Source organism: Palaemon carinicauda, chromosome 28, assembly GCF_036898095.1.
Source record: "Palaemon carinicauda isolate YSFRI2023 chromosome 28, ASM3689809v2, whole genome shotgun sequence".
NCBI classification, from domain to species: Eukaryota; Metazoa; Arthropoda; class Malacostraca; order Decapoda; family Palaemonidae; genus Palaemon; species Palaemon carinicauda.
In genome coordinates this window covers 10,207,503-10,220,002 of record NC_090752.1, presented here as the reverse complement: position 1 = coordinate 10,220,002, position 12,500 = coordinate 10,207,503, and the positions used below count along the sequence as shown (strand labels likewise).

At 34.9% G+C, this 12,500-nt stretch overlaps 1 protein-coding gene across 1 annotated transcript in view; it reads left to right on the top strand.

Moving 5' to 3' along the window:
• LOC137621400 (insulin gene enhancer protein ISL-1-like) overlaps positions 1-12,500 on the top strand; it is a 245,852-nt gene that overhangs the window by 232,183 nt on the left and 1,169 nt on the right. The window contains exon 6 of the mRNA XM_068351698.1: positions 11,164-11,539. Coding sequence (XP_068207799.1) covers positions 11,164-11,539 — 376 coding nt within the window. The remainder of the gene's footprint in view (positions 1-11,163; positions 11,540-12,500) is intronic.

The following is a 12,500-nucleotide window of genomic DNA, read 5'->3' as shown; positions in this document are numbered from 1 at the left end:
ATATATGTATATATGTATGTATATATGTATATATATATATATATATATATATATATATATATATATATATATATATATATATATATGTATATATGTATAATGTGTGTGTGTACGCGTTTGTGTGTGTAGGTATGTATACTCGGTGCGCTATATTTAGATCTAATCATCCAAAATATATACTGTGCTGTAACGCTCGGTTCATCTTCTTACTGCAAAATCAGATTATATCTACTGCTGGCCTTTGAGTTTATCCCCCTTCACAACAAGTTAATGGACTTTTTCGCTTGTTCTGTATGAATGTATGCGCATTATGAATCACAATGCGTTAAGACTTATCTTAATTAAATGGTTTTAAATAGAGTTATGGTAACTGTTATACAAATTGTCATCAAACCCAGCTCTCTTTCAAAGCCAGTGTGCTGATTATTTATGTTGATATTCATCACCAAAAGTCCATTTATGGTATTGATTGATTTATATGATTTTCTGTCTTTCAACGCATTTAGTATGATGATCGACTTGTATTTTCTTAATTGTGACGGGTTTTGTAAGTGTTATTACGCTGTTTTTGATTAACCTTACCCTCAACACCAACAGGCTACACGGCCTAAGATGACCTGTAAGTTTGACAAGGAGTGAAGGGAAGTATGACACTTGCTAAGACTATTTAAACTGTAACCAATTAGCAGAGTCGATCACAGCATTTAAACTACATATTATATTCAATTCCGACTACTGTTGCCAATACCTATTCGTTCAAATTATCGTGCCTCTTCGTGACCTATCGTAACACGTGAATGACAGAAGCAAGGGACAAAATAAAGGCCTAGAGACTGACCATATTTACATGTGATCAGTGATCAAGCTTCTGTCCATCAAGCTAGAACCAGGGATGGCCAGCCAATGGCTGCTTAAGACTCAGCAGGCAGACTTATAGGCTTTCCCGAGTCTCAACCCACCCATACCCAATTCTTATCTCGCAAGAATGTTAAGGTTGCAGACACTAGTAGAAACTAATTAGCTTGAATGGTTTTCGAACTCCTTTCCAACTGATTGTTAGGCAGAGATGTTCTGAATAACTCCGTATTGGGTAGTGGCGTCAGTGCACTTTAAGCTGCACTAAGTTTTGCAGCTTCTATCTGCACTCACTGTTTAGCCCTCTATGCCTCTTTTTTCGCATTCATCTCGGTGCCCAACCTCTTTCAACTTTCTCAACTATTGCAACTAAAGGTTTCTGTCATTTTCACCTGTGGGCTGAATGCTCTTGAAATTATACTTGTATTATTATAAAGCTTCCTGGGCAGCTCAAAGGCAATAAAAATCAACATTCTAACTATACTCCATTTTTTAATGAGGCGTATTTGCACCTACTCGCCGCGGTGCCCTTTTAGCCCGGAAAAAGTTTCCTGCTATCTGATTGGTTAGAATTATCTTGTCCAACCAATCAGCGATTAGGAAACTTTTCTGAGCTAAAAGGGCACCCCTGCGAGTCGGTGAAAATCTGCATCGCTAAATAGAATTGACTATAATTGAGTTTGCCAATCTGTGGGCTCAACCTCCCCCCCCCCCCTTTTTCCCCCATTCCGAAAACCTGAACCCCCACCCCCTCCCTGAAAGGCTGCTCTAGTTAATCCGGCGTTTGAAAACAAGCCAAGTATTGGTCTTCAGCTGCAATGGTTTTGCCTAATAAGATTATTCATAATATAAAGGTAGACGAAGGTTGTGCAGTCACCCGTATGTGTGTCCAATATATACCACCCCAAGAAATGTAAGATAGCCCTTCAAGGAAAAGGTATTAGATTATTAATATTAGAATTTATTGAAGATGTGACATCTGGACCAATGAAAGGTTGATTATGATTTTAAACCAGAACTCTAATCCATGTTTTTTTTTTTTTTTTTTTTTTTTTTTTTTTAACTAATTAGAGTAGTCAGGAGATTGAATTTTTAATGAGTGTTTTTCAGTCCCTCATGAAAAGAGGAACGTGATTGCAAAAGTTGAAATATCATATGGCACACATTTTTCGGTCATTTAACGTCACGAAACAACATTACGTAATCTTTTTCATTGCAACACTTTGCATATTGAAGGGTAATTATTATAATTGAGAATGTAGGTTTCATGAGACTCTCTCTCTCTCTCTCTCTCTCTCTCTCTCTCTCTCTCTCTCTCTCTAGTAGGTGGAGTCGTGTTATCCTGTTGCTCAAAAATAATGTGAGTGTTAAGCAAATGAAGTTTGATGACTGTTGAAATCTGGAGTGAACCCTAATTATTTTGAAATGTTACTGTTCACACGTTAGGTAACCATTGGTCGTTTTAGATAATTGCTTTAGCATAATTATATAAATGCTATATATACATAAACTGTATATATGCATGTCTGTATATATATATATACTGTATATATATATATATATATATACATATATATATACATACATATATATATATATACATATATATATATACATACATATATATATACAGTATATATGTATATATATATATGTATATATGTATATATATATATATATATATATGTATATGTGTGTGTTTACATTTATATGTCAATTGAGCTAAAAGACTGTTCAGTATACGCAAAATACTCTTTAAGATAAATTTAAGACCCATTTTGTGACTTTGATGTTTCAGCAATTATAGTATACAGTAGGCTACATGTGTCTATGACTAATCTCCAGAGGAAAATAAAGAACGGAATAGAAATATGCATAAGTGTAATAACCTTTCTCTTGTATTTTCTTGACCATATAGCTTCCTCTTCTCTTCTCAAGTATGAGTCTATATTATAAGTATCCTTTCTTATTATTCTCTCTCTCTCTCTCTCTCTCTCTCTCTATATATATATATATATATACATATATATATATCCCCTCTCTCTCTCTCTCTCTCTCTCTCTCTCTCTCTCTCTCTCTCCAAAGCAAATGGTCAGTGAATTCTTTTTTTTCTCCCCTTTGTGACGTCCCTCTAAAAGCCTGCATTGCATTCAGCATTAAGTGCAAAAGTGCATATCTCTACTTAATTATGATATCCACCGCTTTCATGATTAAAATGTTGCATTCGCAAATTGCCTTTTATGGTCATTTTATGGACTCTGCAGCACGTATAGAGCCATTAAGGGGAAATGATCCATTAGAGGTTCCATTATTTATATTGTGAAGAGAAATGACCCAAAAATTTTCCTGTCCATGTCAATGAGAATTTACGGGCATAGATTTCACTACGTACATGTATAACCAGATATGTATAACCACATACAAAATATGTCGTCTCTCTCTCTCTCTCTCTCTCTCTCTCTCTCTCTCTCGTGCGTATATATATATATATATATATATATATTTATATATATATATGTGTGTGTGTGTGTGTCTGTGTGCGTGCGTGTGTGTGTGTGTGTGAAAGACTTGAACCCTTATCAATATATATATTTTAGACGTCGATATTCTCACGATTTTCCTTTATTTTAAAGTAACTTCGATAATATGCTTACATATTTGTTATTGCACGAGTCACTGTATGCATATTTCTGTCAAGTAACTAAATCATATTGATAAGTGTGAGATGAAGAACATTCAGCCATCCACCTGGAAACGTTTTCGTAGATGAGAAATTCAGTCATCTATCTGGAAATGTTTTCGTAGATAAGAAAATTATTCATCTATCTGGAAACGTTTCCTAGATGAGAAAATCATTCTTCTACCTGCAAAACATTTTCGTAAATGAGGAAAATCAGTCATCCACCTGGAATCGTTTTCGCAAATGAGAAACTCAGTCATCTATCTGGAAACGTTTTCGTAGAGGAGAAAATCAATCCTTTATCTGGAAACGTTTTCAAAGATGAGAAACTCAGTCATCTATCTGGAAACGTTTTCGTAGATGAGAAAATCAGTCATCTATCTGAAAACGTTTTCGTAGAGGAGAAAATCAGTCCTTTATCTGGTAACGTTTTCCTAGATGAGTAACTCAGTCATCTATCTGGAAACGTTTTCTTAGAGGAGGAAACTGTCATCTATCTGGAAACGTTTTCGTAGAGGAGGAAATCAGTCACCTATCTGGAAACCTTTTTTGTAGATGGAGAACATTCAGCCATCTATCTCGGAACTTTTTCGTAGATGGAGAGCATTCCGTCATCTAGCTGGAAACGTTTTCGTAGATGGAAAAATTTCAGTCATCTATCTGGGAACTTTTTCGTAGATGGAGAGCATTCCGTCATCTAGCTGGAAACGTTTTCGTAGATGGAAAAATTTCAGTCATCTATCTGGGAACTTTTTCGTAGATGGAGAGCATTCAGTCATCTAGCTGGAAATGTTTTCGTAGATGGAAAACTTTCAGTTATCTATCTGGGAACTTTTTCGTAGATGGAGAGCATTCAGTCATCTAGCTGGAAACGTTTTCGTAGATTGAGAGCATTCAGTCATCTAGCTGGAAACGTTTTCGTAGATGGAGAGCATTCAGTCATCTAGCTGGAAACGTTTTCGTAGATGGAGAGCATTCAGTCATCTAGCTGGAAACGTTTTCGTAGATGGAGAGCATTCAGCCATCTAGCTGGGAACTTTTTCGTAGATGGAGAACATTCAGTCATCTATCTGGGAACTTTTTCGTAGATGGAGAGCATTCAGTCATCTAGCTGGAAACTTTTTCGTAGATGGAGGCATTCAGTCATCTAGTTGGAAAATTTTTCGTAGATAGAGAACATTCAGCCATCGATCTGGAAACGTTTTCGTAGATGGAAAACTTTCAGTCATCTATCTGGAAAGGTTTTTTTCGTAGATGAAGAACATTTATTCATCTGCGTAGACACGTTTTCGTAGAGGAAGAACAGTCATCTTTCTGGAAACATTTTCATAGTTGAAGAACGATCAGTCATCTACCTTGAAACGTTTTTGTACCCCAGCTGGAGAAGAAAAAGACGTTACGTATTATAAGATATGAATTTTACGTGTACATCCTTACAAGTATTTAATGTATTTTTATTTAATATCTGCTAGAATATTTCGTTCTTTATCTGTATCGGTTTATGTTTCATCGTTGTTATCTAAAACTGCACATTATTTAGCTATATATAATAACTTGAGTTAGATAATGTTGAGTTTATAAGCGGCTTGAATGAATTTTCCTGGTTCTAAAGATCAATACCGTTACTGATTGGGAATACGCATTCACACATAGATACACACACCAGCGTATATATATACTGCATATATATATATATATATATATATATATATATATATATATATATATATATATATATATATATATATATATGTGTGTGTGTGTATTTATATTCAAACCAAGTGAACTCTCTTTACCTAGTGAAGCATTAATATTTACATCAGAACTATCTGCGATTTTACTAGCAATAGACATTGTAAATACTATTGAAAATTGGGAGAATATCTAGTTTGTTCTTTATTCCAATTCCAGGAGCACCATTGAAGCCCTCAAAGGTTACACACATTAGAACAAACTAGTATTACAAATAAAGGAATATTGAAATATACTGGAATTTGGCCTATGTTGAAGTTGTTGGTTGAAAAAAAAAAAATTATGCAGCTTCTAAATCAGTCATATATTCACCACATATTAACATATATCCTCAATATGTAACCACAATTGAGTATTACATTATAACAAAGTGACAAAATATTTGTCATAATGAATCGTAATATATATAAAAAAAAAAAAAATAGGAGTCATGAAGCTACAGGATAAAAGAGCAGAAATAATTCTAACAAATTTGCGAATTGGTCATACAAAATTTACCCCTTGGATTTTTAATGCGTACAGCTCATGAAACAGTTCCCAAGTGCAGTGACTGTGACACTCTTTTAATAATTCAAAATATCTATTTTTTATTGTACTGTTTTAATAGACATAGCTATTTATGTTTTGATCAGGTAACGTTATCTGTATCTTATCGAATTCGGATTATTGTTACGTTTTAAGAAACAGGTTTAATGGGTAGAATTCAATAATCTGTTTATCATAGGTTTAATATAATTTTTTTTTAATGAATTAGACTTGATGCATAAATTTTTATCTCCCGAATTTATACAAACCAGCTCTGTATGAGTCATGTTTGACTTATTTGGGCACACTTTTGACTTCAAATACTTTAAGTCAAAGAGTAATTACATGTATGTATGTGTATATATATATATATATATATATATATATATGTATGTATATTATATATATATCTATATATATAGATATATATATATATATATATATATATATATATATATATATACTGTGTATATATACATCCCTTATATATTAAAGAGCAAGTGTCTGATTATATATATATATATATATATATATATATATATATATATATATATATATATATATCCGGTCACACTGAGGTCTCTCCGTCCCTCGGGTAAGGAATAAGAGAAAGTAGTCATACATTTGAGAGGGGTGAGCGTGTGGGTTAGTGGGCATATGTATCTAAATATTTAGCCGTCATTTTTTATGGGTCTTGTACACTAGTATGTATGTTATATGTAGGCTATATATCGATACATACAAAGATATGTATACATATATATATATATATATATATATATATATATATATATTTGTATATATACGTCTGCATATGTATTGTTTTTATTTTACCTTCTAAAGGGATGATTCAAGATCATGTTTACCTTCTATGTATTAGCAGGCCTTATGGGGGTGGGCTATTAGCTTTGTGTTCCCTTTTCAACCTGGTTGCGATCCACTACATTAAACAAACTACCAGGTACATTTGCGGAAACGAGTTCCTGTACCCAATGTTGTGAGCCTTCCCTACAACAGGCAGCGCCCCAGAAGTACTACTCAAGTTTAAAGGTCGCTCATGAATTGCAGAGGCAAGGGACAGGGACATTGCCCTACCAACCAGGGCAATGCCCTGCAGACTGACCATATATATTATATGATAAGTGCCCATGCTACCTCTCTACCCAAGCTAGGACCAGTGAGGGCTAGGCAATGGCAGCTGATGACTCAGCAGATATATCTATAGGCTCCCCCAAACCCCCCTCCCCCAACCTTAGCTCACAAGGATGGTAAGATTGCAGACACTAAAGGTACTAACGAGTCTGAGCGGGACTCGAACCCCCGTCGCTCAAGCACCAGGCAGAGACGTTACTAATCAGGCCACAACAACCCTAATGAACGGTGTGAGTGGCGGAGTGGGTCATTGCTAATCAGGAAGTGTATGGGAGGCTTTATCGTAAGTAAGATGTGAAAATGGATGTAGCATGTGTATGTAGCATATGTTAAACCGAGATAAGACTACGAAATAATAACAGCAGAGAAAAGACGAGACGTCTTACCTAGAGTCGAAACTTCGATGTTACGATCATCTATCATCATTAGCTTGTGAACATGTGTTTCCTCTCTCTCTCTCTCTCTCTCTCTCTCTCTCTCTCTCTCTCTCTCTCTCTCTCTCTTAGATTGTTTGTGGAGGGCTGAGCAAGGAACAGTGACAATACCCAAGAAACGGACTATATATATATATATATATATATATATATATATATATAGTATTATATATATATATATATATATATATATATATTATATATATATATATATGATCTCCACCCATGCTCGAACCCGATATGACCAGGCAATGACTGCTGATAACTCAGGAGGTAGACCTGTAGGCTCCCCCAAACCCCACATCCTAATCTCACAAGGATGGTGAGGTTACAGACACCGCAAGAAACTATCGAGCTTGAGTTGGGTCTGGAACCCTAGTCCGGCAGAATTTGGTGTTATTCTTTAGTATTGTTTTTTATTTAAGATTTTTTACATACACATGCTGCATTTATTTTCCCCTCTTAATAATGAAGAAAACCTCCCATATTTTTCCTGAATAATAGTCATTCTCAACACTTGAGTAGTACTACTGCGACGTGCTAGTTGGAGGGAAAGCTTATCACAGTAGGTGCAAGAGTAAATTTCCACAACTGTACATATTCCCTATACTTAGGCCAAGGGATCTGCAATAACATCTATGCCTAACTCTTTTCATCCAGCTGGGACTGTCATCTCTTGGGTCTTTTACATTGGAGGCGTAGTAGCTGATAACTATGTAACAGATTATCTAGATTTACGGCAACAGTTTTTGGAAGTGGGTTAAATCAGACTCTGGGTTAAATGTCGTTCATGAATGGCAGCGGCAAGGGTCAGAACAATGCCTTAGAGATTGATCATATATACATATGACCAGTCCCCAAGGATTGTGGTGGCCTATGTGGTAACGTACCTGACTGGTGATCGCCAGACTGGAGTTCGTGTCCCGCTCAAACTCGTTTGTTCCTTCGGTCGCTGCAACCTCACCATCCTTGTGAGCTAAGGATGGGGTGCTTGGGGAAGCCTTTAGGGCTATCTGCTGAGTCATCAGCAGCCATTGCCTGGTCCTCCTTGGTCATAGCTTGTGTGGAGAGGGGCCTTAGGCGCTGATCATAAGTATATATGTTCAGTCTCTAGAGCACTGTCCTGCTTGATATGGTACTGTCACTGTCCCTTGCCTCTGCCATTCATGAGCGGCCTCTACACCTTTAAAGCCAAGGCCCCTCCCCATCAAGCTAGGACCTAGGAAGGTCATGCAACGGCTTCTGAAAATTATTCAGACGTGTCTTGGAGGTCTCTTTTGTACATGTGTTGTCTTTGTGGATTTTCATATGATACCAGACGATTCACGTGATACTCTTATGTCTGTATTTCTGTCTGTGTGTCCGTTTGTCTGTGCTTGTCTTGTCTGTTTGCTGATGATCTTATTTTGGTATTTCATTGTAGATGGTGTATGAACCCATCGATATAATGACTTTTATTGGTTATTTCATTTGAATGTTCTCCCATTTTACACAACAAAATCAACAACAACAACAACAACAACAATGATAATTTATAATAATAATAATTATTATTATTATTATTATTATTATTATTATTATTATTCAGAGTATGAACTGAAAATATTTACAATAAATGAGATTTGGCAAATTCAACTAAAATTTTTCCTAAACCTCAGTTCTTTCGAAATTACTCAATGCTTTTCATTATAATTTGTAAACAAATGGTAAGCGAAATTCTTATTTATTTTCAATTGCTAATTATCTTCGAAACGATCGAAGTCATTAAGGGTCTGGAAAGCAATAAAGATAATATAATTTGGAATTACAGCTGAAAGCACACTTGTCGGTGTTATTACTTTAATTTGATACAAAATCAGGGACTATTAGATGTTGGCCTTGTGTTCGATAATGCAGATAATTATTGGAATTATTTTTGTTTTCTTTTTATAAAAACAGCTCAATAACAAGACTAAGTCTTTAAATAGAAGTAATCAGTAAGAACTGATATTATTACGATCGTTACTACTAATGATGATGTTATCAAGTTACTATATATATATATATATATATATATATATATATATATATATATATATATATATAATTTCTCAATATTTTTCGTTAGGCTTTTTTTCTTATTAACATTTAACATTAAGTATTTTTATGGGGTGTTATTTGCTTGAATACTTGAAAGCTGAAAAGTATTGTTAGTTATTTTCTTAATTTGACGACTTCATGATACGGTTTATGATATATGGAATATACTTTTTCATTTCAATTCGCTCCTAATTGTACTATCCCTTTGGAAACTACGTTATGAGACGTTTATATTTCTTATTTACGAATGAACTCACAAACTATAGTCTATTTTTTTTAGCGGTGCATATTTGCACCGACTCACAAGGGTGCCTTTTTAGCTCGGAAAATTTCCTGATACCTGATTGGTCGGAAGTATTTTTGTCCGAACACCTTCATTGTTCTTAAATAATAACCAAGTAATGTGAATGGAAACTTATTTACTAACCTATATTCCTCCATCAGATATATGTTTTGTCATTAAACAATGTGAAAGAATAATTATATTATAAAGTATCGTCATGGTAAGTCTAAATTTAATAACACAATCCGCCGAAGTCAACGACAGCAGCTTATTTTCGGATGCACGCTTTGTAATTTTTCACATATTTTAACACAAATTGGGATAAATTACCCTCAGCATTAATTAAACATGTTATTATAAACTTTCTTTGAATACCAGAATTTACCAAAAACATGGAATGAATAAAACCCGATATTTGTAAAAACTTATGGGGAGGTAAAAGAACAGCCTGCAGCGGCCTGACGGGAAAACAATCCCTTCTGGTCAGAGACGCAGGAATGTGGGAAAATACTAAGCAAAATATTACGAAGAGAGACAATGCAAGAATATTTAAACTGAAAGGAATAGGCTGAACTATATTACGAAAAAAACTGCATCTATGACAGTCAGAAGGGATTGTTTTCCCGCCAGGCCGCTGCAGGCTGTTCTTTTACCTCCCCTTAAGTTTTCACAAATATCAGGGTTTATTAATTCCATGTTTTTGGTAAATTCTGGTATTCGAAGAAAGTTTATAATAACATTTTTAACTTATGCTGAGTAATTTATCCTAATTTGTGTTAAAATATGTGAACAATTACAAGATTACAAAGCGTGCATCCGAAAATAAGCTGCTGTCGTTGACTTCGGCGGATTGTGTTATCAAATTTAAACTTACCATACGATACTTTATCATATATTTATTCTTTCAAATTGTTTATTGACAAAACATTTATCTGATGGAGAAATATAGGTTAGTAAATAAGTTTTGATTCACATTACTTGGTAATTATTTGAGAACAATGAAAGTGTTCGGACAAAAATACTTCCGACCAATCAGGTATCAGGAACCTTTCCGACCTAAAAGGGCACCCCTGTGAGTCGGTGCAAATATGCACCGCTAAAAAAATAAGACTATAGTGACTGTTATAATAATTTCTTAGAAATAAATCAAGGGGTAAATACACCGTTTTTCAAAATGTCTGAAAAATTATAGAAATTATGAATATAAGTTTAGGAAAAAGAAGGCAACCGTGTTTCCCCATACGAATGGGATAAAAGCACGCTAATAGAAGAAGTGAAGATACAAGGGAATCTTAAGTTTTGAAAATAAATGACATGAAACTCTGTTGCTCACCATTTTTAGTCTTTATCCATTGCAGAACCTCACCAACATTACTTAATCACCTTAATTCTTCCCTCTGCAGAGGAACCTGAACTCGCGACGAGCCAGGACGGGGGTAGCAGACCCAGCACGGCCGGCGCCCCACAAGTCGAAGTCCAAGGCGAAACGGAGGGCAGCAGTGACAGCGGTGCCAGCGGTGGTGAAGGCGGTGGGGAAGGGGGAGGAGGAGATGGCGGAGGTAGCAGTGGTGGAGAAGGAGGAGGAGGAGGAAGAGGAAGTTCTAGGGTTGTAGTAACAGGTACCATACCTGGTAGTGGAGGAAATATTGGGGGAGGAGGCGCTAACGGAGGCAGCCTAGGTCTAGCCAGAAAGGACACGACTGGTCGAGTACACAAAAGCGAAGGAAAACCAACGAGAGTCCGTACGGTGCTTACTGAGAAGCAGCTGCATACGCTCAGGTAGGCATAGTGGATTCGAGACCTTTCTTCTTTCTTCTACTTCTTTTGGATATATTTTCGTTTTTTTAATGTTGCTTTGAAGCCTGTGAGTTAGCTTTGATATAGGCATACAGTAATACCCCGCCCTACGTCGTTGATTGGTTTCGAGTGACCCGACGTAAGACGAATTTGTATGTGAAGTAAGAAATGTACAGTACAGCACTTAATTATTATTTTACAATGTTGAAACCGTTGCAAGGTCAGGAAAAATGATGCAATGGGGATTTTTTTTTCAATTTAATTCTTAACGATAAGTGGCGTAAAGTTGGAACTAATGTATGCGGAAGTAACGTAAAGTGGGGTATTACTGTATATATATATATATATATATATATATATATATATATATATAATATATATATAATATATATATATGTATATATATAAATATGATATATATATATATATATATAATATATATATATATATATATATATATATATATATATATATATATATATATATATATATATTTACATACATGTATGTATATATATGTTTGTGTGTGTAAGTAAACGAATCTGTTTATGAATGTGTGAAATATTTAAGAGGTAAATATAGATAGGAAAGTGGGTGACACGTGCATGTGACAGAGATAAAAACTGACCGAGAGTCAGCCGAAATATAAGTTTTCTTTTATTTTGATTTTTATAGGACATTTAATTTGATAATACTTAACTAGATTGGAGTATTCATATTTATTCTGAACATGAATACATACATTCATACATACGCAGACAGAGAGATTGTCTTTTAGATGAAGATTATGAATTCATCAGTATTATACCGTAGAATTATACAGTATACCAGTATATGTCATGTAATATCTTAATGGTAGAATAAGGTGTAAGAGAAAAATAGAATGCGGAGGAAGAGAAAAGGAAAGAGGAAAAAAAGGGGCGGAAAGGAAGTAGAGAAGGTC